Source organism: Aethalodelphis obliquidens, unplaced genomic scaffold, assembly GCF_003676395.1.
Source record: "Aethalodelphis obliquidens isolate GAN/ISIS:26980383/991018 unplaced genomic scaffold, ASM367639v1 scaffold2, whole genome shotgun sequence".
Taxonomy (NCBI): domain Eukaryota; kingdom Metazoa; phylum Chordata; class Mammalia; order Artiodactyla; family Delphinidae; genus Aethalodelphis; species Aethalodelphis obliquidens.
Window position 1 is genome coordinate 34,745,497 of NW_020837946.1, and position 27,957 is coordinate 34,773,453.

The 27,957-nt window shown below is 42.4% G+C and overlaps 1 protein-coding gene across 6 annotated transcripts in view; it reads right to left on the reverse strand.

Annotated features, from left to right (window-relative positions):
- Window positions 1-6,043: 6,043 nt before the first annotated feature.
- The window catches only part of SPATS2L (spermatogenesis associated serine rich 2 like), a 168,842-nt gene continuing 146,928 nt past the window's right edge, over window positions 6,044-27,957 (reverse strand). For all 6 annotated transcript variants that reach the window (XM_027124749.1, XM_027124744.1, XM_027124736.1 and 3 more), the window contains 5 exons: window positions 20,379-20,437; window positions 14,002-14,111; window positions 11,236-11,338; window positions 8,341-8,561; window positions 6,044-6,946 (listed from right to left, as the gene is read on the reverse strand). In XM_027124749.1, the coding sequence (XP_026980550.1) occupies window positions 6,551-6,946; window positions 8,341-8,561; window positions 11,236-11,338; window positions 14,002-14,111; window positions 20,379-20,437 (889 nt within the window). In that variant the 3' untranslated portion in view covers window positions 6,044-6,550. The remainder of the gene's footprint in view (window positions 6,947-8,340; window positions 8,562-11,235; window positions 11,339-14,001; window positions 14,112-20,378; window positions 20,438-27,957) is intronic.

The following is a 27,957-nucleotide window of genomic DNA, read 5'->3' on the forward strand; positions in this document are numbered from 1 at the left end:
CATAGAGTTGCTTGTAGTAGTCTCTTATGATGCTTTGTATTTCTGCGGTGTCCACTGTAACTTCTCCTTTTTCATTTGTAATTTTATTGATTTGAGTCCTCTCCCTCTTTTTCTTGATGAGTCTGGCTAAAGGTTTATCAATTTTGTTTATCTTCTCAAAGAACAATCTTTTAGTTTTATTGATCTTTGCTATTGTTTTCTTTGTTTCTATTTCATTTATTTCTGCTCTGATCTTTATGATTTCTTTCCTTCTACTAACTTTGTGTTTTGTTTGTTCTTCTTTCTCTAGTTCCTTTAGGTGCAAGGTTAGATTGTTTATTTGAGATGTTTGTTGTTTCTTGAGGTAGGCTTGTATTGCTGTAAACTTCCCTCTTAGAACTGCTTTTGCTGCATCCCATTGGTTTTAGATCGTGTTTTCATTGTCATTTTTCTCTAGGTAGTTTTTGATTTCCTCTTTGATTTTTTCAGTGATCTCTTGGTTATTTAGTAACGTAATGTTTAGCCTCCATGTGTTTGTGTTTTTTACATTTTTTTCCCTGTAATTGATTTCTATTCCTATAGAGTTATGGTCAGAAAAGATGCTTGATATGATTTCAATTTTCTTAAATTTACTGAGGCTTGATTTGTGACCCAAGATTTTATCTATCCTGGAGAATGTCCCGTGAGCACTTGAGAAGAAAGTGTAACCTGCTCTTTTTGGATGGAATGTCCTATAAATATCAATTAAATCTATCTGTCATTTAAAGCTTGTGTTTCCTTATTAATTTTCTGTCTGGACGATCTGTCCATTGGTGTAAGTGAGGTGTTAAAGTCCCCCACTATTATTGTGTTGCTGTCAATTTCCTCTTTTATAGCTGTTAGCAGTTTCCTTATGTATTGAGGTGCTCCTATGTTGGGTGCATATATATTTATAATTGTTATATCTTCTCCTTGGATTGATCTCTTGATCATTATGTAGTGTCCTTCCTTGTCTCTTGTAACATTCTTTATTTTAAAGTCTATTTTATTTGATATGAGTATTGCTACTCCAGCTTTCTTTTGATTTCCATTTGCATCGAATATCTTTCTCCATCCCCTCACTTTCAGTCTGTATTTGTCCCTAGGTCTGAAGTGGGTCTCTTGTAGACAGCAAATATATGGGTCTTGTTTTTGTATCCATTCAGTGAGCCTGTGTCTTTTGGTTGGAGCATTTAATCCATTCACGTTTAAGGTAATTATCCATATGTATGTTCCTATTACCATTTTCTTAATTGTTTTGGGTTTGTTTTTGTAGGCCCTTTTCTTCTCTTGTGTTTCCCACTTAGAGAAGGTCCTTTAGCATTTGTTGTAGAGCTGGTTTGGTGGTGCTGAATTCTCTTAGCTTTTGCTTGTCTGTAAAGCTTTTGATTTCTCCATAGAATCTGAATGAGATCCTTGCTGGGTAGAGTAATCTTGGTTGTAGGTTCTTCCCTTTCATCACTTTAATTATATCATTCCACTCCCTTCTGGCTTGTAGAGTTTCTGCTGAGAAATCAGCTGTTAGCCTTATGGGAGTTCCCTTGTATGTTATTTGTCCTTTTCCCTGGCTGCTTTCAATAATTTTTCTTTGGCTTTAATTTTTGCCAATTTGATTACTATGTGTCTCGGCGTGTTTCTCCTTGAGTTTATCCTGTATGGGACTCTCTGCGCTTCCTGGACTTGGGTGGCTACTTCCTTTCCCATGTTAGGGATGTTTTCGACTATAGTCTCTTGAAATATTTTCTCGGGTCCTTTCTCTCTCTCTTCTCCTTCCGGGACCCCTATAATGCGAATGTTGTTGTGTTTAATGTTGTCCCAGAGGTCTCTTAGGCTGTCTTCATTTCTTTTCATTCTTTTTTCTTTATTCTGTTCCGTGGCAGTGAATTCCACCATTCTGTCTTCCAGGTCACTTATCCGTTCTTCTGCCTCAGTTATTCTGCTATTGATTCCTTCTAGTGTAGTTTTCATTTCAGTTATTGTATTTTTCATCTCTGTTTGTTTGTTCTTTAATTCTTCTAGGTCTTTGTTAAACATTTCTTACATCTTCTCGATCTTTGCCTCCATTCTTTTTCCGAGGTCCTGGATCATCTTCACTATCATTATTCTGAATTCTTTTTCTGGAAGGTTGCCTATCTCCACTTCATATAGTTGTTTTTCTGGGATTTTATCCTGTTCTTTCATCTGGTACATAGCCCTCTGCCTTTTCATCTTGTCTATCTTTCTGTGAATGTGGTTTTTGTTCCACAGGCTGCAGGATTGTAGTTCTTGTTTCTGCTGTTTTCCTGGCCCACGGTCCCCAGGGCTGTCGTGGCTTCGGCTGCTGAGGCCCCTCCAGAGCTCCAGGGCAGTTCAGTGACGGCAGAGGGAAGAGTCCCCAAGCCAGAAATTCCAGCTCTGCGGAAATGCGGGCTCCGTTCTGGGCGCAGGGGGTGGGACCGCTCCAGGAAGTGTTTTACACTTATTTTCTGTAGAGAGTCTTTGGTCCTGGTTGTAGTCATGGTTCTGAAATACTTTTTTTTTTTTGCCAGAATCTACATACTCTCTCAAGCATATAACTTTGCCATTGAATTTATATATTCTCTAAAAACTGTGTGCAGTAATTTCTCCTGTGAAACTTGAACTTAGTGGTAGCACTGAAAACTCTTCTGAGCTGTAGAGTTCACAAACAAAGGGGCTTCTGAAAATCAATCACCAAAAACAATTTGTGAGAAACTTGTGTGTTTCTCAGATAGCATGACTGGGTACAGATGGGAGTTCCTTTGCCTGAGGGGCTGCTGTAATGAGATTAAACTCTGGTTTGGGCTGATCTGCCTCCAAGGCTTGGGGACTTGGTTCTTGGAAACAAAGAACAGACAGAAAACTTCTTTAGGCGTTATAAAGGTTTGTTGGGAAAAGGATGAAAAAAAAATCCTTTTAACAGTTTACAATGAATAGTATTAAAATTGTGCCTCAAATTCTTGAGCTAACAAGGGAAATCCTGGGACCTAGCAACTCTTCATATTTTTTCTCACAAAATTAGATCAGTTAAGGTGGCTCAGTACTTTCAGGAAAATGCGAGAGCAATGTATTAATCAGTTGAATAATTATTATTTATTATTATTATCTTTTGCTATTTTATGGTTTGTTTAGGAAATTTGGGAGTGACTGTTTCTTTCTCCTTTGCTTCATTTTTTTGGCACCTGGGGGCAATCTGGAACCCTAGCCCACCTGTGCCTGAATTCTAGGTATAGGCTCTGAAGCAAGTGTGGTTAAAAGAAAGGTGCCATTGCATATTTTATGGATGCTGCCACCAGAATGTCTGCTGAGAAATGAAAACGTTCCCGTTTCCAGACACAAGAGGGCACTGTAAACGGACAGCGTAGGATACAGCATCAAAAGGGAGGGATGGAGGGAAGGAGGAAGCTTAGTCAAAGGTACTATTGAATTCAGGCATCTCCCTAGCTGTCTCCGTTTTTCCCCCTTCTCCCCGCCCCTCACCTCACCCCACCCCCACCTTGCCCTAGGAAAAGAACTGTCCGGGCCTTGGATTCCCTCTTCTCATGGTTAAATCGAGATTGAGGCTTTCAGAGTCAGAATTCCCAAATCTCTTACTTCAGTAAAAATCTGCATGTCGCTTTCCTCTGCTAACTTATATCATTAACCTCATTTGATGTTGCTTCCCTAAGAATGTTAAATTAAAATCTCGTTTTCTGATGCCAGCAGAATTGAACTGAGCTCTAAGTTGGATATAGTATGGGCTAATTTCTTCCCCACAAACTCTTGTATGGCCTTTATTGAGGGTGAATTTTGCACCAACTTGTGTTTAACCTTCTGAGCCTTGCTGTACTCAGCACCCCTAGAATAGGGTCAACGGCACAGAGCTGGTGTATGCAGAGATTCTCAAACGAAATGTAAATTTGGAATGTAATTGGGAACCCAACAGGGAGGTTTTGCCTTTAACGGATGGAGTCTTGGTGGTACAATGTAGGTGAGTTTTGAAGTTATTCAATCTTCACAGGTATCAAAATGGTTTAATCTCTACTAGAGAAGTGTTTAAGAGAAAAGAATCTATTCTTCTGGCTACTGTGCATTAAGTAGAGAGATTAGAGTGCCCATAGCCCGTGGATTTTTTTTTTGAAGAAGTTTAAAATATCTTAAAAGAATGGCAGAATTCAACCCAGATTCCTAGGATCACACCAATGATTCCACCGGAACAGATGAAGATATGTAATATAGTATTTCAGTGGACTGACACTGGGACTAAAATATTGAAATTACCATTTCAAAGACGCACACTGGTGAATGCTTACATGCCCAGGGTCTACAAGAAAGGCAAAAATCTAGGAAAAAAACATAAACAGGTCTGAATATTTCTTAGCGTTCTTTTTTGTTTCTTTTCAGTGACCCGGAGCGTTTGCTACGTGCTTAGGAATGTGGCTGAGCTTTCTTAACCCTAAGAACAGCATGATGGGTGCGTCAAGGTTGAGGGTGGAGGGTCCACCCTGACAAAGGCAGGTGTGCTCCTGACCTGGCAAACCCGTCATTTTCCTGTTGCAATAATCATTTGACTCATCTTTAAAGCTGTTATATTTGAACTGACATTTTTCTGTGGTGAGCCAAATCTTGGCACACAAAATTTGTGCAAAGTCCTCCTGTCTTATAAAATATAAATCTAGGGCCTCAGATGGAATAAATGGAGATTGCAGTCCTGAACATTCATCTTTCTTATTTGAACGAACAAACCTTCCTTCCTTCCTGGAATGTGACTTAACATTTAAAATTCCTATTGAGCCTAGAAAAATGGTACAGATGAGCTGGTTTGCAGGGCAGAAATAGAGACACAGAAGTAGAGAACAAATGTATGGACACCAAGGGGGGAAAGCGGCGGGGGTGGTGGTGGTGTGATGAATTGGGAGATTGGGATTGACAGATATACACTGATGTGTATAAAATAGATAACTAATAAGAACCTGCTGTATAAAAAAAATAAAATAAATTCAAAAATAAAATTCCTATTAAATCTCTGGGTACACCCAGAGACCTCAGAAGGTTCTCTCCAGAGACAGCAAACATCCTCCCTGCACTTGGCAAAAGAAGAAACGGATGCTTGCGTGGTGTGCAGGCTCAGGTGCTCGGGGCTGCTCTGTGGAAGAGAGCCACTGAACCTGGGCTGCCAGAAAAAATGTTAACTTTGAGTTGAAAATAAGCATTTGAACTTGAAAGAGGCCAACACATCTGTAGGACACATGGAATTTCGATGGAAGCAGTGGCCAAACTGAGCTGCCTTGCCCTCCAAGACAGGGGACTTGGGGCTTCTTGGGATGTGGGCCCCCGGTATCCCCTCTCCCTTCCTCAGGTAACAGGAGCCCTGCTGGACACAGCCCCTGTGCTTCTGGGCAGCCGACCCCAACCCAGCTTGGGGGTGGGCTCTGATTAGTCTATGCTAATTAGCACGTCATTTGCTGATTGGTTGAGGGACAAGCCTACTAGTAGTCTGGGCCAATGATATGCAAGACCCTCGCTGGGACTTTTGAGAAAGACACTTGATCCATGTGGACGCTACCTGGAGAGCTTCTCTTTTCTTCTGGAAAGTGTAGGGGTGGACATGACTCTTAGGAGTGAGGCAGCTATTTGCCACCATTCTGAATACAATGTCAGCCCAAGGAGGAAGGGAGAGCTGAGATAACCAGGAGAAAGGGGCTAGAGTCCTGATCCATTTGGACCCAAGGCATACTTTGATACTGGGCTTTGCAGCCACTAAACCAATACCTTTTCTTTATTGTTTCCACGAGGCTAAGGTTTATATTACTTGCAACCAAGGTTTCCAAACTACCGTGTTGTGTCTAAGATGATCGGGGTGCACATCCATCTATATGCGTGTAACGTACTGGCAGGGCCATTGTCAGGCATTGTTTTTTCCAAAAGGTTACCTGTCCCGAGAGAAACAGTATTGTTCAGAGCTCTGTGCCACAAAACTTCTAGTCTCTAAAGTTTTCTTGAAAGTACTACCTAGTACACTGGATGATAAAGTGGGCATAAATTAAAAAGAAAAAAAACAAGCCAGGTGTCAAATGCAGCATATTTTAATTTGTTTCAAATAAAGCAATATATGTATATATATATTTTTCAGAAAAACACCAGATGTTAAACTCTAGAAAAGCGCACGTGTCTTCAGCAGATCAAGTTTGTCTGATCAATAAGAATTTTGTTTTCAACATTAACTCTCTAAAGACGATCAATGGACTGACATCACTGCTACAACATAGGTTGCTACTGAGCCTCTGATCTTTAGCCACAACTTGATTTTCCTAACAAATGAGTAAATACTGCCTGGCTAAAATGCTGCAAAGTCTTGATGAGAAAAAGCGCCAACATATCAAGCAAAGCCATGAAAGTTATGAAGCAAGCTAGAGCTGATTATTAGAATTAGAAAAAATGATTAAGAGAGGATGACACAGCCGTACAGGGTTTGTATATTCGGATTGACTCTCTTTTGGCAGCGAATTGGGTCAGCACCTCGGGCAGGGAACAGAAACTGAATGAAAACAGCTTTTTTTTTTTTTTCTCTCCTAGCTCAGGCCACCAACGTCACAGCTGGGACGGAGAGAACCGCGGCATCTGTGGAAACTTCTATTCTCGTGGGGCAGAGATTGCACTGTGAAACCCTGGAGACGTTTCCCCGGAAAGGCCTGGCCTCTGAGTTGTCTGCAGCGTGCTGCCTTCGTCGGGGCTTTTCCGGATGGGCTGCGGCCTCGGGGGTCTTGGTTCCCAAAGAGGCCTCTTGGTTTTTGGTGCTGCCTTTGTTTTTGGGACGGAAGCCGTTGTGTGGTTGTCTTCTGTGTTCATGGCGGTTGTTGCCCTTCCCCATCGGATCAGCTTCGTTACCACTGCCCTGGGGCTTCGCAGACCCATTTAGCCTGTTGTTGTGATACTGCGGATTAAATCTTCGTCTTTGGCTAGAAGACCCATTCTACCAAAAAAAAAAAAAAAAAAAAAGAGGTATTAGATGCCAACAAACCTCAGATGACATCAGTAGACATCAGGGAAACCAAATCTCTAAGTCACAGGTAAGCTTTTTTACACCCCAGAAGAATGTGACAACATGCAAATGAGGTCAAGCTGATAGAATCCTCGAGCTTAAAAGAGCAGCGGGGCTTCTCCGGTGGCGCAGTGGTTGAGAGTCCGCCTGCCGATGCAGGGGACACGGGTTCGTGCCCCGATCTGGGAAGATCCCACATACCGCGGAGCGGCTGGGCCCGTGAGCCATGGCTGCTGGGCGTGCGCGTCTGGAGCCTGTGCTCCGCAACGGAGAGGCCACGGCAGTGAGAGGCCCGCGTACCGCAAAAAAAAAAAAAAACAACAACAATAATAAGCAAAGAAAAAAAGCTATGAAGCTGTATTTAGACAAGTGAAACAGATCTGGTTATGATCTTGAATCTATGACTGTATGAAATACTCCTTGTCCAAGTGCTATTTTAAAGTTCATGAAGATATCTGGGGCCAGAGAAATGCCTGTCACAGTCACTAATGAGAATTCTAAAAGACCAAGACCACAAAATCCAACAGGGCACTTGTTAGAAAACCAGCATTTTGGAATGCGTTAAAAAAAAAGTCTCTTTATTCAAGCTCTCTTTCTGAGAGCTCAGGAAAAATGTCTTTATAGCATTCCCAGCTTCTGAATCATCAAAACCCATTTCTTGGTCATTCTCTAATGATAAGGAGGAAATCACGTCTCAAGGATATAGTGGAGAAGCAGAAGGAGAGAAGACTGTCCTTTTGGATACTTCTATTTTTAAGGGTCATAGTAGATAAGAATTAATAATGTCATTTTGAAATGTATTCTCTTTACTGAAAGCCCAATAGAAGAAAGTGCAGTTTGAACTAACTTTGGCCTCTTACAGAAAAACTAGACATAAATGGGAGTTAAAGGATCATAAAAAAACATGTCAGATTTCTTCTCACTAATGGTGTCAGTGGCCAGATTCTGAATCTTGTTCCCATGTCTGTGTGAGTCCCTTCCACATGTGGGCCAGTTACGAGGACCTGGGTGGCACTCAAGGCATGAGAAGCACCGTCTCATTTAGGTGGACTCTTTGCTGATGCTGTCAAGTGTGTGAAGACCACTTCCTCCACAGGGGACAGCGCCTATGAAATGGGGACCGGATGGGACCGGGGGAGCTCTGGGAGGCCGGGCTGGCAGAAGGAGGCTCTGGAGGTCGGGCTGCTGCTGGGGGTGGGCGGAACCTGGGTGTGACCAGTGGTGGCTGTTTTCTTTGCAAACGAGTGGTTTCTTGCCCAGGAAATGCACTAGGGTCTGCGGGACTCCTGGAAGCAGGGCAAGGTGGCCTCCCTGGAGCAGTTTACCTGCTTATTAGCCGGCACAGCCTGGTGAGAGCTGTCAGCGGTGCTGGGAAGGTTGCTCGCCAGTTTGGGGTTTGCTGCTTTACCCTCGGAGGGCTTGTTGTGATTGGATGATTTTCTGGTGAAGTTACTCTGTTTCCCAGAGGTGGTCGCGTGAGCGTTGAGCAGTGGCAGCAGGGAGCTGCAGGGAGTTCTTGAGGAATAGTTGTTCTTTGGATGTGTAACTGCAACAAGAAAGCACTTGGTGTTAGGGGCTGTGCCTCGGTAACCCATTAGGAGATGGAGAAATTGGCAGGAGCTTCATAAAAACATTAAGTTTTTGTTTTTGTTTTTCTTTTGGAAAGATATCGTTTGAAAAAGCACCTAGGTGCTTGGAGACCACCAAATGTCTTCTGTGAGAATCACTGAATAGCATAATCATTCAGGTTGGGAGACATTTGTAGGAAATGAGACAGATCTGAGCACCTTTAATATTATGCCTTAGGTCAAGAACCACCAAGGGAAGAGGGATAATGAAACCCCGAAGTGCCCTCTCAGCCCTGTCCACAAAGGTACTCTGCCTCTTGGGTTCCCCATTACCAAACCTGTTCTTGCTGTTCTTGTCATATCCCTAGACCCGTTGGTGTTGCAGAGATGCAGAAAAACCTAGAGGTACACGGACACTTGGCTGGTCAGAGCCACAATATTTTGAGAGCTTCAGAATGGGGTGATGCCAGGTGTCAGGAATTTTGTCACCCTGGGGTGGTATATATCCCCTGACCTTACGGCCATGCCTGCCGGCCCAAAAGATGCCTCAAAGCATCTTCTATATTCCATTAGAGTTACATTATCTGGCCTTTTATCAACTCCATTTTCTACAGCCCCACTGCAAATCTGCAACAATTCCAATGCTAAAGTCCACGCAGGCTAATCAGATCCCCGGCAGGGCTCGGACAGGTCTGTTCAATTTTTATTATCACCCTTCCCACTGGTTTTGAAAGGGGTGGTTTTTGATGGGATATTTCTGTGCGATTATGCTGAATCAGGGCCGGAGGGAATCAACTTAAGGACATAATCATGACTTTCCTCTCGTAGTTCACCAGAATTTGACTGCCCGTCTGGACAGCAAGATCTCTGAATCTTAAAAAATTGTCACCAGTTTTTAAAAGCAATTTTCTCTGCTACCTGTGTTGGATCAGACTTAATCCTAGCATTCTTCCTGAGGATTTGGAGTGTGAATAGGGATCACAGGACATTAGAAATGGAAAGGACAGGGATGAATCTCCAGTCCCTTCATTTGACAGGTAAGGCGTGATGGCACGTCGGGTACTGTCCAAACATGACGAGGGGATTTTAGCAGCTCTTTGCTAACTAGATTCACTTTCACAGGGGTCATTACTATTTCCGGTTCAGTAGCTGTGGGCTTTCCATGTGCTCTCAACAAAGCTGAGAAGAAAAGGGCCTTTCAAGGACTCCTGTCTCCAACAAGGGAGGCTGGCTTCCAATGTGGACACCTGGGATTCGGTAAGGGATGGTTCCTCCCACTAGATGGCACTGGAGGGCTCTGGAGGAGAGCAGGTGACGCTACACCGCCCTCCCCTCCTCAGATGGTGGCAGAGTCACTTGGCATCAGGGTCTTGCCCATTATCAGCCTGGAGTGGCAACTAGGATAGGCAGTTACATTTCCAACTGTGAATCAGAGAGTCTGGTTTTTTAGAGGTGAGGCAAAATCTGGGGATGGAGAATGGCAAGTGGGGTAGATTCATAAGGGAGGGAGTGTATAGAAAAAAAATAATTTAAAAGAAATGCAGTCAAAAATTCAGATAATTGCCGAAGATATGTGAGCAAGGATGCTCACAGCAGTGTTATTTTAATGGTGAAAAACTGGAAGCAACCTAAATGTCCACAATCAAGGGACTGATTATGCCAATTATATTTAAATAAATTACGGGTTAAATACATTGACATGGAAAAATGTCAGCCATATATTGTGAAATGATAAAAGCAAATTCTCTTACTATATATGTATATTGTATAGTATAGTAAATGATGTAGTATAATTAAGTATACTGTATAATTTACACAGTAGAGTTATGTGCATAAAAAGTGTGATGGGGCCACAAAACTAATGTCATGTTCTATTTTATATAGTTTGTAATTTTTAGATCAAGCTTATATTTTTTATACTCAGAAAAAAATGCAATTTCCACTTTGAAAAAAAAAAGTGAAGCCAAATCTCAATTTTTCAGTTCACTACGAGGCTGTAGATATTCCATGTCCTTCACCAGTTGTTCCTTCCTCCTTGTGGCGTCCTTGAAGCCACTTTGGTGCTCATTCCCACCTCCCCGGTGGGTGGGCTGGAGCAGGGGAAAAAGGATCAGGCAATTTTGTTGCATGTTAACTGCTCTAATTAAGGGAGAGGCTCAGTCAGGCACTGCTGAGCAGCGTGTGTGACACACACACACACACACACACACACACACACACACACACACACACACACACACACACACACACACAGGACAGCTGGGCCCTTCACGACAGTAGCCCATTGTTCTCAGACTCGTTAGGGAGACTCCCTCTCCCTGTAACAGGTCTCTATAGAACCAGGCAGTTTGAATCAGAGAGGCAGTTGATCTGGCAGTGCTTAAGAAAAGTTTGCGAAAGATATAAACTAGTTGACCTGTTCTGTTCCGCTTAATAAATCCTAGGGATTTACTGATGGGGCAGTGGCATTTGAAGACTCGAAGTTCGGATCTTGACATTTTTAGCGACTTGTGTCATGACCTTAGATCATTAAATCTCTTTAGACCTCACTTTAGCCCCCTGGGGGACCGCACACCTGACATTTCTGATATCAACTCCAAATAGCACCAGGCTTATGCACACAGAATTATTTAGCAAGTATGCAAAACTCACTTTCTCCACAGAGCATGATTTGGGCCTTTAGCTGTTCAATGTCACAGGAGAACCGGGCAGCTTTCCCAAGCTCTTCATCATATTTACGCTCGCTGACAAAGTGCTGTAGGGAAGAGACAGGAGACCCATGATTGCAGAAATGACTGAGGCATGCTGCTGATCCATTCTCGGCTCTCCCGCCACCACTGATGACGTGAAAGCATCCCCGGGTGGGGAAGCATGCCAGCTCTGTCACTGGGAGGCTCTGTTAAAGCAGGCTTGGTTTTGGCCTGCCTGGAGCACGTTCACCTTCTTCTTCTGGGAAACACGTGTGGGTCCTGTCTGTACAGGCAAAATGTGTGTCTGGACTCATCTACTTAAACCTTTTAGCACCCCACGCCCTCCTTCTAGCACTTCCTGTCCTATTGTAAATTACGGGATTGCCTTCTGGCAGTCTTCCTAATCTGGCCAATGGTCTCCTAAGGTATCACTCCTCATGAGAAAGCATGTCATCCTTCCTAGACGTCCGTCTCCATTTTAATAGGGTACCAGGAAGTCCAAAAAGCCTTCAGTATCGATAACTAGAAACCATTATCTTGAATGGTAGAATTTCAAGTGCTGTTAAAGGAAGTGGGAAAGAGATTACTTTTCAGTTCATTTAAAATTAAGATCTATGTGTAGATGACAGAGTGAGAAATACAGAAATAACTATGGGTCAGTCCCTCTGTGATCTACCAGGGAGGTTACCACATGGCAAGAGAGACAGATACCACAAGATACAATATAACGTAGAATGTAGTAGGTGCTTTAGGAATATGAAAGAGGAAGAAATTATTTCCTACTGAGGGGAATGGGTAAAGAGTTATGTAAGAGGAAGCATTTGAGCTGGAACATTAAAAAAAATATTGAACACTTACCAGACATGGGCCAAATTCTTAACAGATAATCTCATTTTCAGCTGATCACATTATTATGAAGTCAGTACTAACATTAACTGTAATTTACAAAGGGGGAATCGAGGTTCTAAGAATCTAAGAGAATATGTAATTTATCCAAGGTTGCAAGAGCAGGACTGTTGCACTCCAAAGCCTGTGCTATCAACCATTTTACGATGAGTGGGATTTTGATGGGTAGAAGTGAAACTTGGAAGATGAGTGGATTTCAGTTGACCAGGAAGCTGGCAACTTCATATTTATCAAAACAAGTGTGTGTTTGTTTGTTTGGCTTTCCAGGATGTTTTTCTGGGTATCAAGATGGGTTCTGCCAACCAGCCCCATTCCCCATTCTAATCTCCTTTGGGACCAGGGAACATCTGTGACATTAGAAGTGCATCTGTGTCCACAAGATGAAGGGTTTTGTTCTACTGAAACTAATTAGCAGTGGCCATAATAAATATATACTGGAGTCCAGTGGTGGATTTTATTTTGAAGGGAAGAGAAGATGATAGTGGGGGAGACCAGACCTGCTCTAATAACTCTGGTCTCAGGGTGAATGACCAGGCTGGAGGGAGACAGTGGATGCAGGAAGACTAGTCAGGATGCCACTGCAATTGACTGGGTTGGAGGAAACAAAGACCAGGAGAGCAGGTGAGAAGGGAAAGACCTACAGAACTTCTCAGAACCTTCAGGGGAAATCCTCATCCCCATGGGGCTCTCTTTTATGCCTAACCAGGATGGAGGGGACCAAACTCACTTGCCACTTTCTACCATACCCAACCAGTGGTTATGCTGGGATAAGCAGACAATCCTACTTATAAAGCTAGCAACAAATATGACTTCAAAGTACGCTAGTTCCCTAGAAGTCGGTCAGAAGCTGGAGTGCGTGTGCATGTGTGTATGTTTACTGTATTGGGGAAAATGAGGATAAGGGAAAATTTATAAACTGTAACTTCCTATTTTGTTGTAGATACTTGTTTTTGCCTTTCTGCTAACAATTTCTCCTTCTGGTAACTGTACCCCAATGCGGTTTCCAAGATTCACAGCGTTGGTGGGTCTTTCAGTCAAGACCTCTCTTGGCCAAATGGTGGATGTGACCCAAGTGGAGGCCAATCAGTATCTCTGTTTGGGATTTGAATCCAGTGGGGTGGCCCAAGGGGTGACGACATCTGGAGGTCACTCACTCTGATGGTGCCCTGAAGAGTGTCTGGTAATTACTGCTGCCAACATTTCTGCCCAGTTATAACCTGGAGTCTTCAGAGCACACTCTGCTTTGGTGAGCTACCCTCATGTCCTTTCCAATTCTACTTGTTCTTGAGGTTAGCCAGGGTCAGCTTCTGTTGCGTGCAACTAAAGAAATCCACTAAATACATATTTGTGGGTGGTATTCTTAATAAAAGGGCAAGTAAGCTAGAAAAGGATATAGGAAAGAAGTCTCCACACATTGTACATTCTTTAGAATCCTTACTGTTATACTAAGTTCACACTTAGTGTGTGTTCACATGTGTGTGTGTTTATATACATATGCATAAATTACATATGGTGAAAATAATGTTCCCCTTCCCAGCTATAATTTATGGTTCAATACATTTTATTTGGGTCAGTTCCACTGGCTAAAAGAATAGCTTGTACCTCTCCTCTGTAATGATATAGCCCTTCAACACATAGTCTACTTAAATATAGTGACTAGGTGTTTCTTTAACCCTTCTGTATTCTTGATTTCAACCCTGTGAAAGACAGCTGGGTGTCTGATGTTAGATCCTCAGAGAACAGCACTCTATGGATGCAGAATAGACATAATGGGGATCAGAACTCTGGCTCAGGGTTCAGGCTGTGATATTTTAGAACTGACCTTAATTTCTGCCCTGAGTTCGGCCAGCTGCATCTCTGCCATCTGACTGGCTAGATCAGTAAGTCTCTTTAGTTCTTCTGCTTTCTTTTGACGAGCAGTCAGGATTTCCACTGCCAGATAAGAAGGAATAATACATTAAGGCCAAAGATGTAAACATATTAAACGACCTAATTTCTTGGATCAGTTCTCTCTCCACAGACGGATCGCTTTGTTGGGCCATGGCTGTTTTCTGAGTTGGTCACTAAGCTGGGCTGGCCCTTGATGCTCATCACCAACCACTCATTTCCTTATGTCTTTATCCACCAAGCCCCAAACCAAACACGGTCCTTTCGGATTCACTGTACACCCACAATCTTCTTCATTTTCCCCACTGGCATCTGATCTCACTTACTTAGTTTGGACTTTTAGATTTGTGCATTACTCAGAACAACTATCTCCAAGAAGAAGAAGAAAAAAAACCATTAAAATCCTATCTGAATGCTAATGCAAAGACAGTGAGTCCACTCAGCAAAAACCATTATTCTGTATGTGCTGTACTATCAAATTCTAACAACATCAGACCCTCTGAACTTTAACACATATTCATTTAGGGCAACTAGCTGTGTTATTGGAAGATGACATAGAAGTTTTCCTTTATTAGCTTTTTGTGAGCTAAAAAATGCCTCTGCTTTTGCTACTCTGCAGATATGTTTCCATTTTGCAACCAGAGAGAAGTTGCAGACCAGAGTTTTTGTTATAAGTGTCCACAATGGAAAAATTTCAAGGGTGAGTCAAAGCTTGCTTAAGCTGAATTCGTGTGCACTCTAGCATCTGCACATGCAGCGAAGTCACAAGGGAATTCTCGGCATCACATTTCACACACCTGTCAAGATGAACTACTCAAGGTTCAAGTAGATGTAGGAGCCCACAGGTTAATTGTCTGTGTGTGTGTGTTTCCCAAAAGACCATGGAGCTCAAAGGCAATGAATACAAATACATTGGGTGAGATTTAAACAAGAAGTTTGGTTTTAGAATAGATAAGATTTGTAGTTCTCTCATTCCAGTCACATATGAATTGCCTTCATTTCTTTTGGACAAAGATTTTGAGTTATAACAAAAGAAAAGTCCACCTAACTAATACGATGTGCACATGGAATTCACATTCCATTCTTGGCTGGACAAGGGTCAACTGCTTTATTAGACCAGATTCACAGCCCAATGCCCAAACAAGGTGCTTTCTGACTTTAAGAGTTCTTAATTTATAAATGTCAAAAATAGTTGCTTCAGAAGCCCCAAAAGAAGTTCAGAGTCAATCAAGAGTTAAGATTTCCTGCAAACCATAAGCCATTCCTCAGACAGGATGAGAAATATCTTTTTATGCTGATACCAATGTTGAGATGTCAAGAAAATAACGAATCTATAACTCATAAAGCCTAACCATCTGCCAACCTACTCTAATCACGCTTTAATTATTTACCGGGACGCCCCCTGCCTCCCATGTACAATTCCAGGTAGCTAGGCAGACTGAATTGTGCCTAGCTAGCATTTCAGAGTACAGAGCAGCTAGTGAAAAACTTGTCCTGATGATGGGAGCGAAAGGAATTTTCATCTGAACGTAGAAAATGTATTACTGAGTGATGTCCCAGGTCACCCAGTCAGACCAGAGGTCACAAAAAGGTAGCCAGCTATCACTTTCAGTGACAGGGTACATATATTTTGTTTGGTCCACACATTACTTTTCCAAATAAATCACCCACACTTGAAAGTTAAGTGATTCCATTCAAAAGCTGGATTTCTGGTTGCTCTTAAAATATTGTTACTTCTGGCTACAGCAGGCATCTCTAGTCCTGGCAAAAACTGCACATTTAGTTCTTTGTGTCTGCGATACCTAGGGCCTGGTACACAGTGAGTGCCCAATATGTTTGCTGAATGAACGATTCCAACGAATGGATCAATGCATTACTTAAAAGGAATATGCAAAGAATGAATCAATGCATTACTTAAAAGGAATATGCAAAGAAAGGCAGAAGTTCCTTTTCTACAGGGACCACTTGAGAATATCTAGGACTCATACCTTTGACTGATTATTTATTTCCCAATATAATTCAACATATGGATGGGACTAAAGCCTGGAGAATGAGAAAATGATTCTTGAGTAGGAAGATGAAATGAGGTACTTTCCTCTTGCAAAGTAAGATAAATAAGAATGCTGAGGGCTCAGCTTTGATGAGCAGCTAGTAAAGGGGTCAACAGACCCTGAGAGACTACATGGATAAACAGATCTGACTTTTCTTAACAGATCATTTGTGGGACTGGTGACAATTAGGGGTAATTTTTCTTTTTGATTAAGTAGAATTTGAGCATTCATACCAAACAAAAGATTTTGTAGAAATAGATATAAATGGGCCCTAAAATAGAAATGCAGGTGCAAGATCACCAATAAATTCTGAGTTTACACTCATGCAAATGTGCATGGGAATGAACACTTTGCATCAGCAAGTGTTGGGATGAGTTTTACATATAGTCTCATTAACATTTCAAAGACTTTCATTATGAAAAAGTCCTAAAACTTGAGATCAAAAGCCAATATTCTCTGGGGGGAAGCCAACATTTTCACCTCAAAAACATCAATCACAGAAACAGAAAGCAAAACCGAAACAGATCAGTTCCTAAAATTCATTGATCCTATAATTTCAAATAGAATAGTAAGTATGTTTTGAAAGCACCATCCTTTTGGAAATTTGTAGAGGGAGACAGTCCCATATGGCTTTAGATTTTCACTGCATTCAACACTCGATTAGTATTATTTATGTAGTATCTGGTATGCTGAAATCCATTCGCTCTGTAGGATTTATAATTTCCTTCAAGTTTCTGGAACACATTAGAAGCTTGCTCTTATTACTTGAACCATGGAAAATTTTAGGGCTTCTTGAATAATATGTCTTAGCAGAGGGTATACTTGAAATCCTGGGGGATGGGGGGCCAGAATCTGGGGCCCAAGTAGCTCTTCAAGCACAAAGGTTCTTTGAAATCCTTTTAATTCCTTAAAAATTCTTGTGAATTTTGCATTTTACTTCATAATAGATCTATGTTCCTGTTAATATAAAGTAATGTTTTCTTCCCATCTCTAGTAAATTTGACACTCTGAGAACACACCTGTCTAGGCCTCCAATTCCCTGGGCAGGCAAAGTTTGAGATCATAGCACGACAGCATCCTTACTTTCTTCATCTGTAAAATGTAATAATCATATGCCCCTCACAGGGTTATTGTGGAACTGAATGAAATAACCTATGTGAATTGTTTAGAATAGTACCCTAAAAAACCCTAACTACAAATACTATTATTCTTTTTAATTTAAAAAAATAAATTTATATATTTTATTTATTTTATTTTTGGCTGCACTGGGTCTTCGTTGCTGCACGCGGGCCTTCACTAATTGCGACGAGCGGGGGCTACTCTTCCTTGCAGTGCGCAGGCTTCTCATCGTGGTGGCTTCTCTCGTTGAGGAGCACGGGCTCTAGGTGCGTGGGTTTCAGTAGTTGTGGCACGTGGGCTCAGTAGTTGTGGTGCATGGGCTCTAGAGCACCGGCTCAGTAGTTGTGGCACACAGGCTCAGTAGTTGTGGCTCCCAGGCTCTAGAGCGCAGGCTCAGTAGTTATGGCACACAGACTTAGTTGCTCCGTGGCATGTGGGATCTTCCCAGACCAGGGCTCAAACCCATGTCCCTCTGCATTGGCAGGTGGATTCTTAACCACTGCACCACCAGGGAAGCCCACAAATACTATTATTAAAGTGAGATATATTTATCTAGAATATACCTCCCTCTTGTTGCAATTACGTTCACGTTCACTAATATTGGATCCCACAGCCTGTAGATACTGAATTAATTACAATAATTCTTTTAAGAAATACAATGAAGTACCCACAGTCTTCTCAGCTTTGTGTTAGGTGCCATGAGGGATATAGGAGCTTATGTTATAATTGGGGAAATATGGTTTATATCATGTGCAGGAAATGGAAAACGTGGAAAATACTCTTGAGACCATAGATAAGGAAGCTCAAAATGGTGGTTGCAAAGACAGTTCAGCACTTTGTGGGGAGAAATTCAATGGTTCTTTCTATCGATGGAGAAGACTTATGGTTGACATAGGTGTGTCACCTGAGAGAGGCTGCATAACCCCCCTGACCTCTGTTTTCTGAGGGGTTGGACTAACCTCTCTACTAAGATGAGCTTTTCTCTTTTTATACACACCGTGTCAGGCACTGTGCTAATAACTATTTGATATAGACACTCTTCTTATGCCCTATTTTCTGATTAGGAGCCTGACTTTAGAAATTCACAAAATAGTTCAATGTCACACAGCCAGTAACTAAATGGAACCTGGATTTGATTTCATTTCTGTTCACCTCCAAGGTAAGCAAATTGGTTTCCCCAGGGCGCTGGGCAGTTCTAAACCAGGACCGATTCCTGAAGTTAGGGGAACCCTGTCAATCAAGCTAGCCGTTTCAGCTAGCCTGAAAGCTCCATGAGTGCAGGTCCCAGATTCATCTGTTTGCTCGTTTGTCCCTCTCTCTGCCAGTGCTTAGCACACAAGGAAGCACACAGTCAATGTTTACTGATTGAATGAGTTTTAAAATGGGGATGCTCTCCAGAGATGCCCAAATTCCACAGGTCTTGGGACTGAATACTACTGTCCCAAGAAGGAAGAATGAGCGCTTGAAATCTGAGGCCCTCTGTTAAACTCTGAGAAAGTGATGTGCTGGTAACTTTCTATTTGGTGCTAGAGAAACATTTGTGTTTGTGTTGGCTGTTACATTTTTATCATTAGGATATGAAACTGAAAAGGGAAAATAAGTTGTACCTGAGAAACAGGGAAGATCCCAAGTCATGGGGTAATCTACTGCTACTGAAGAAATCAACAAATGTCAATAAAACAAAATAATTTCACAGTCAAAGGAATTGTGTAACTATCTATATATTCCACAGCTTAACCCTGGATCACATTTAGTTTTGTTTAATAAAACCTGCTGTATTTTAGATTCTAAAATGTTGTTTAAAATTATCTGGAAAAATTGTCTAACAAAAATAATGATAGCTATTTTCCATAAAATAACTACTGAATTTATGGCCAAGGGCCAGGCAAGAAAAATATTAAAAGAATGAAGGATCTGGTCTGATCCTTCACTGTTAAAAGGAAAGCACTGAAGTCAAAAGTAAAGGAATTTAGCTGAAACCTGGCTGGGGGTGCAGACTGCCATTTATCCAATTTATGAGATAATATTTGGGTAAGGATGAAGAATTTAAAATGCCTAGGAGATACGGATTGTAAAACTAAATCCCAGCCGAAAAATATGGTCTTAGGGGAAAAAAAAAGAAAAAAAATGGTCTTAGGGCTCCCATTAACATAGCAAATGAATTTAAAAATAAAAGAGGGGTCAGCATGTACACTTGTGTTGAATCTGACTGAGCAATCTTGTCTCAGTTGAAATTTCCAACCCATGAACCTCAGCCTATTTGAGATGGCAAATCCACCCTAATGGCTGTTGGGTTAACTTTACAGCAGTGGAAAGGTTTAGAAATAGGTATAAAAATAGTAAGATAAATCAAACCCAGAGTACTAATATATTGTGTTAAATTCAGAAAAAGTTTTGCAATGATCAAGATTGTCTGCGTGTGTTCATTATTTAAATATAGAGTATTCTGTATATTACGCAATCTCGCTTGTGATTTCAAACACGTAACTGATTTTCTTCTGAGGTGTTAAGTTGGCAGGTGTTAGCGAATTTGGCTGAGTTTGTAAACAGAATTGGAGCGTTTTAAGAGAACTTCATTTAGTACATCTCTAAGTTTGAATTATTAATCTTATAAGAGTTGCTTAAGAGCTTGGAATACTTTGCTGGTTAGGTTTGTGAGTTCGCCTTGTCCGGTATCTGAAGTGTTTGAAAAAAATAAGATATATTAAATTTACAAATGTAATTCAAAATGTTAAGGGGAATTGAAGTAACTTTCAAATAGAACACAATTTTTAGGGGAACTTAACTTGGTAAACTTGAGTTAGTTGAAAGAACAAGTGAAAAGGATTGCATAAGTAGTATAGCAAGATTTGTAGGGTGCGAAGGCATAAAAAATTATGTTTTAAGATTTAATACTACATTCAATGTCATTTTAAACCCAATTAACTATAAGTAGTCCTCTGTAGGCACAAAAGTCTCCCTGGACTTTAAATAAACTCAACTGGCACCTATTCTTTGCTGCATGCCTATTCTGTCCTCCGCTCAGTGGGTGCTACTACTCCATCCTTTTGGACCCCACTCAGAATCTGTATCATTGGCAATCTGACCTATGGACTACTTCTGATTGGGAGGCTCCTAATCAAACAACCATGTGTCTACTTACTGGCTTCTTCTTTAACTTTATCCATTTCTGCCATTAATGAAACTTCTTTGTCAATGATGCTGGGGGAAAAAAACAAAAACAAAAGCAAAGAATGCTTAATCAAAGATAAACTTTTAATAAGCACTGGAAGTAAAAGGAAAATTATTTTCATTAAACAAAATACAAGATTACCATAAATATTTCTATGTTACATTGCCAGCAGCAGACTCTGCCTTTCCAAAAATGAGGCAACATGGAAGGGATGCTCCCAGTGTTACATAGTGACATCTGCTGATTAAATCATTGTCAGCAAATCTAAAAAAAAAAGCCTTTTCAGACTTTCAGAATTGCACTGCTTTGAATTTCAATTTGGGAGTATTTTTGCCCTATGAATTTTTGAAGTTCCAGAACAATATAATAAGTATTTAAAAGGTGGCACTCAGGTTATCAAGGCCTATAATTCTCAAATGTCTCTGCTTCACTCTCCCAGATTTGGGCTGGGAGGGAGAGAGGTGGGCCCAATGCTGATGCAGAGGGTCCTAGGACCCACTTTGAGAAATATGGTTCTGGGTCAATCCATCCACATGCTCTATAATGAGTCTATGCCTTCTCATTCCCCCAGATAAGCCTTTCAAGGTTAAATTAACTTTTTTCCATTATATTTAATATATTTTTGGTTAGTCCTTTGAAAAGGTATTACCTGCAAAAGTAATAATTTTCTGTCCAAAAGTTCATTTCTCTCCCATCCTGACTCTTCGCTCCCCTTGCAGTATCAACACATCATCACAAATCCCTTATGTATCCTTTCATAGATTTTTATGTGTAAATAAGCACAGATGCCAGATTTTAAAATTTTTCACTTCAACCATAATATTTCAATATAGGTATCTCAAAGATAAGGACTTTTGGGGAATATAACCATAGTATTACTATAATACCTAAAAACATGAACAATAATTTAATGTTATCAGATATCTACTCAATATTCAAAATTTCCTAATTGCCCCATACATTTTTTTAAAACAGTTTGTTTGAACCCGGATCTAAATAAGGTCTGTTCGTGACAATTTGTTGACTGTCTCTTAAACCTGTTTTAATCTATACATTCCCTCCCATCTCTCTTCCTTCTTTTTCCTCCCTTTGTTAAAGAAACCAGGTCCTGTAGAGTTGTCCAAGGTCTGAATTTTGCTGACTCCACGGCCATGGTATTATGTAACCCATTCCTTTATATTTTCTATAAATTCGTTATGAGATACAGAAATTTGATTAAATTCAGATTTGTTTTTTATTTCAGGAGAAATTATGTTATGTACTTCCATCAGCAGACACATGACAGGACACACTTATAAATACTGCTCCTGAAAAAAAATTAAACCTGAAGGTACTCAACTTTATACATCTCAAAATAAATGTACAGGAAATACAAAGAACATCTCTATTTTTTATGATATTAGCAGCTATTGGTGATCATTGCCTAGATCAAGAGGATTTGAGAAATGAGGATATTCAAATTCTCTCACTCCTTGGTTTATTTACTGAAAACTTCCATAAAGAGAAATTTTCCTTGATCAACTATTTGGTTATCATGAAGTACAGTTTGCATAGGCAGGGTAAATGCTTGATTCTCTCTTTTTATTTATCAGTTTTCAAAACGGTAGTTGGTTTCCTCCAAAAGTAACCAACGAGATTTTTTTTTGCTTGTTTGTATAGTTTAACTGTGAACTCATATTTAATGTGCTTCAATACACTGCAATTATTATCCTTAAAACATCCTTATTTATTACTACTCAGATTGTTCCAACAGATGTACATTTTTTTCTCCATCAGATGTATTCTTAAAATTTAAAGTGTGTTGAAAATCTATTTCCCCTTAAGAGGAAATATTTTGTAGTATTTGTCAAGGTACGAAGCGGCTCCTGGGATGTATCTCTAGGAGTTTGGGTCTCCTCATCCAAATGATGTAACCTAAACACGTGGACAGTAAGGACTGTGTGTTGAAGAGCTTGGCTCTTTCCAACCAGGAAATCCTAATGGAAAGAGCTGACGTGAACAAGGAACGGCAAACTCTCCAGAACTGGGCTCGAAGCCTAATCCATCAGGCATAGACATCAGCTCTCCCCATGACGCATGTGGTTTTAGGTCACTGGCTATAACCACTTTGGTGTAACTAGCGTATCAAGAGAATTGTACCTTATTTATTGACATTAAACACATACGATGTCAGTGTGTTTTAAACACAGGAAATACACGATACAGAAAGGTGTACGGCGAGAAGGAAGTCTTTATCCAAACTCTGTCCCAGTTTACTCAGTCCCCCTCCCTGGAGGTCTCCACTGTCACCAGCTTCTTGTGTTTCTTTCCAGAGATCATCTAGTCATAAACCAGCATATATTCGTTAATTGTACGAAATGCTGAGTTAAGTCAATAGGCTTGTGCTCCGGCGATCATGAGGAACTTAGCTTTCCTGTCAAGTTCACAAATGTAGCCACAAGCGATTGGAGAGGGCAGTTCTATGTTAGTTTAGAAAAACAAGGCTAATGGATAAGCTGGTAGGGAGATAAGGTGAGAACCTAGAGATTTGGAGTCAGGAGCCCAAATTATAACAACATGGCTAAGCTATTCTACCTGAGAAAATGTTTTGAATGTTTATTCCCTATAGAAAAGGAGGTGAAAAGAGAGAGAGTCAGCGAGAACGCTGGGAGCTGTGTAGGGTGAAGAGGCTGGGAGAAATCACCAGTAGTGGGGTAAGCAAAGGAGCTTGCAGAAGCGGGAGGACCACATACGCTACTGTGCGATATCCACTGTAAGGCGTGTGATGTGAGCCTTGCTTGGGATGTCCAGACCTTCACCACGCTTGGCGTGAATGGTCTGAATGTGTGTGGGTGCGCACGCGCGCGCGCACACACACACACACACACACACACACACACACAGGAAGTGGCTGGGTTTCACGTCTGGGTCAGTGCAGGGCTGAGAAATGGGAAGAGCAACAGCCTGAAGGTAGAGTGAGCATTAAGAATGTTGGGCCTCACCCGTATCCCTGAACCGGCACAAATCTTAGAGAGGTCTTTTGACTTCTGGCGGACATGAAACGGGAGTCCAAGGGGCTGGGACTCTGCTGACTTATGGGCTACAGGTAAGGTGAGACTTGCTCCATTCTCTTAATCAATGGAGTGAAGCCGGCTTGCACACATGTGGGGTGACGGTACAGAATATGTCACAAAGAGCACTAGAAGACTCCAGTCTCTGGAGAGACTGACAAAACATTCATCCACTGGACAAATATTGGTTGAGTGCCTGCCACGTGCCAGGCGAGGGTGGAGCTGGGAATACAGCTGTGGATTAAAAAAAAAAAAAAAAAAGATTCCTGCCATCCTTGTGGAGCCTCCATTCTTTGGGGTGAGCTGAGAGGAAGAGGGTGAAAGGACCTGCCGAACTTGCTGGGGAAATGGCGCAAAACAGGTGGAGAGGGAAGAAAACGATGATGGCAGGAGGAAGAAGTTAGGATTTCCCCACCCTCCATCAACCAGAAGGCTGTAATTAGTCTCCAGGATTTGAGAGCATGCAAGGTGCACAACCAAAGCAAATACATGCACGTGATACAAGATGGGGTACTTTAGACTTCAGGGGGCAGGAGGGGGTAGACCACAGTGAGAGTGCCAAGACAGTCTCATGTAGTCCCCATGCCCTCAGTCCCCAAACAGGGCCACGGACCCTGCAGCCTCTGTGTGTGTTGGATGAGAAGGATGGTGTAGGAAGGGGCCTTTGCTCATTTCTTTACCAGCTATAAGATTATAGTGCATTTTTGTTGCTTAAACTTGTTGATATAATTATGTGCCCAGAGAGTTTACAAGATGGACATTTGGGGTGCAACCGTATCCCCAGGTCTAACACATTAAACGTTGTGGATATGCACACAATGGTTAGTTTAGGCCTCCTGGGCTAGCAACAGGAGGGATGAAGGCTCTACACAATCAATTGTTAATCTGCTTAATGCCCACTGGAGGATGTGAAAAGCCTCTGAAGTTGGCATCAAACCATGCTTCCATTCCTCTGGGTATTTCGGCAAAACACTGTCCTCAAGCATCTTAGTAATTCAAGCACTGCTATGTATGATTGCTTTCAAAACTCATGCATAAAAGCAATCCAAGGGATCTCTGCTGAGTCAGGACCCTGCTCAGGACCCACGAACTGGATGCAAACCAGCATCAAGGTGCTAGCTCGAGGCAGTGCCCCAGGACCTCCCATGAGAGTCTCAATAAGGTGCACCTCAGAGTTTCACTGGATTTTTTTTTTTTCCTTTCAAGGCAGCAGGCTTGTGGGAGGGAATATTAAGAGAAGAGGATGTGGAAGATGAAGAGGATGAAGTAGCGGAGGCCAGCCGGTCCTCTGGCAGGCTGTCAGACAGTGAGGACCCAGCATCACAGCAAGCTGAGAGCCAGACCAAAGGAAGGTCCAAGAGGAAAGGCCGCGCCTAACACCTTTTTGGGCCGTACCACGGGGCTTGCGAGATCTTAGTTCCCTGACCAAGGATCGAACCTGTGTCCTCAGCAGCGAGAGCACAGAGTCCTAACCACTGGACCGCCAGGGAATTCCCTGTGTCTCACACCTTCTAAATGCCCGCAGTGCTGGGGGCCACACCCAGCTTCCTGAGTAACTTCATCAGTGCCATTTACAAGTCCCACTGAATCTTCTTAGAGACCCCAGGACAGAGATACGCACTGAAGTGCTGCCTGATACAGAACAACTCTGCAGGCTGGATAAAAGAGGAGGGTGCTGGGCAAAACCCAGTAGGGAGTTAGCAGATATGGAGGGCAGGAGGGAGGAATGGCACAGAGGGAGGAGACGACTCACAGAAAAATCACAGGCAGTGTCACTGTCCCCATTCCTACTGGAGAAGCAGAAAGGTCATATGCAGGCTTTCGAGATACCACTGTGTAGACAGCCTCAAAATGAGAGCTGCTCGTAACGAACACCTGAGTGCTTACTGCGCAAGGCCATCAGCGAGAGCACCGGTGCCCCACTGGAATGATCTCACCAAAGTTTCCCAACACCCCAGGAGGTATGAGCTCTAATTCTCCCTCACCACAGGGCCTTGGCACGTGCCCTTCCCACTGCTAGAGGACAGCTCTCCTCCCCAGCCCTGCCTTTCTTCATCTCCTTCACTTTGAGGCTTCCTTCAGGTCTCTGCTTAATCATCCCTTCTTCAGAGAAGCTCTGACGGAGTTTTAGAAAACTTCTGTTCAACGTTATGCTCTTCGACTACGGTGGGCTGCTCGGCAAAAACTGCTTGACAGTGATGAACGGAAGGGAAGATAGCATATTTGTTTTTCTATGGCATATCAATAATGAAACCCCTTAATTGGTAAACTGTAGTGCTTGCATATAAATCATCTTTATGCAAAAATTTATATAACTTTTGTCACTGACAGAATCTAATCATTTGAGACATAAGCTTATGAATAAAAGTACAACGATATTCACTAAACCACACAGGGTTTGGCTCAGAATCAAGATACATAGTTAATGATTCTGTTTGTAAATTGGGATGGTAATAAATTACTGAAGTTTGTACTTTCCCCCACGAATCATCTGCAATTCAGGTTTGGGGCATTTTTGCTTTTCAGCGGTGATCCTCCGTACTTGATAGAAACACAGAACTCTTTAATCGGCTTTTTGCTGACCACTGAAAGTTCTCTAAATGGCTGGATAAAGTCCTCAGGAGGGCACCAGACTGAAGACACATCAAACGTGTTCTACATAAACTGAGCTCACATAAAACCCAGGCTGACCTCACATGTTTCAGATGTGCCCTTTATTCTTCCAAAAACACATCTTCTCATTTTATCTAAACTGCCTGCATAGTAAAATTTTATCCTCTTGCCATAAAAAAGCTTTTATTATTAAAGCAATAAGGTGTCAGGAGAGGCAGATGACCATGGCAGAGCCTTTATGGTTTATTATATTGTTAATCACAGAGATAAAGTGTCATTTTATAAAAATGTTTCCACTGTCTTGATTCCTTTCTATAGAGGCCTAATCATAACAATAGTAAAAAGAACCAGAAAGGCACTTGAGCAGGAATAGATTGATCATTTTCTGCTCTGTGAAAGACTCTCCTTTAAATGTGGAGACAAGACACTGAGAGACAAAACGGCTTCATCTGGCAGCTCGAAGGAGCCACGTCAAGTCTGGTGCGCTTCATAAATAAAGACGCCGTGATGGGCAGCGGCCACAGGACTGTCAGTGGGTGAGAAGCTGGAGAGCTGAAGCTTCTGGCGGATACTGAGGAATGAAAGTAGGATTTCAGTAGGAGTTGAACGAGATCAACCTGCCACAGCAGCCAGAGTCAGACGTTAGAGAGTTAAAACTGGGCTGCATTTCATCTTCCTGGGCTGGCCTCAGGGAGGCCATCGTGAGAGAAACCGCCTGCGACTATCTGATCCCAGACAATTTTGCTTCAGGACCTTCTGGTGGACGAAGGGCTTCGGTGCGGAGCTTCCTTAACTCCTCGCTTGCCAAGCAGAACAAAGCAGGTGGAGAGCCTCAGGAAGCAGACAGAGCCCCGTGCTGGCCGGCAGGGTGATCGTGGCGCAGAGCCTCCAGACCGCCGGCCCGTTAGAGAGGAAGACAATGTGGAGGTTGCCGGGGAGGAAGGATCCTACCGAACGCTAAGGGGATGTTTCAGCCCTCCTGGCCCGTAACAAACAGTTTAAAGCATGCGACTGAGTGATAAGCCGTAAAGCCAGACTTCCTGTTTCAAGAATTTCTGTTTCTTTCACTAAAGAGAGAGGGTAATGTACAAACATTTCCCCCCACTGCGGGCTCTGCTCCTTACCTGCTGCACCAGGAGTAAGAACTGTGCCCACGGGAGGAATGCCAACTGAGCGCCTGGCAGCCTAGTAGCACCCAGGGGCCGCTCTGTGGATCCTGAGCTGGGAGCTGGTACTGACGGAAGAGGCCACCCATACTGCCCAGGAGTTTAGGCCTCTACGTCCCTTGCCCTGGCTGAGAGGACTGTGCCCACCAGGCGGAGGGCAGAAAACTCCCTTTCTATACTTGGGGTGTACTCTGCTGTTACCATGGGTACCATTTCTAGTCCAATGGGGTTTCGGCCCACCCATTTCTCAACTATTGTTGCTGTCAACAAAGGTGTCCCTGTCATGACAGGCACAAAGACATCAAGACTGTGTATGGTTCTCTATTCTTAGGGTCAGAAGGACAGGCAGCCCTAACACGACAGGTGCCTACAAATGGTGCCCCTGCTCTTGCATGGCTGTCAATTCCCCGTTCCTCCTTTCTCTGTTCTGCTCCCTGAGGACTAGCAGAATATGCCACCCCAAATATGGCTCATTGTGAGCTGCGGGCACGTGAAAAGCAGCAAATGCAGGGACAGGCTTTCTCCAAACTCCCCTTTTCTGCTTAAAGACAGATCGTCCAAAAGGAGCTCAGTTGCCATAAATTCCCTCCCCGGGAGTTTCACCAGCCAGGGAGGATGTTTGTAGGGCGCGGTCAGCTAACTGCCACGCAGCAGGAAGCTGAAGTAAGCTGAATCATCCTTCCTGTGGCCACTGCGCTTGCGCTAAGTATACTAATGAGG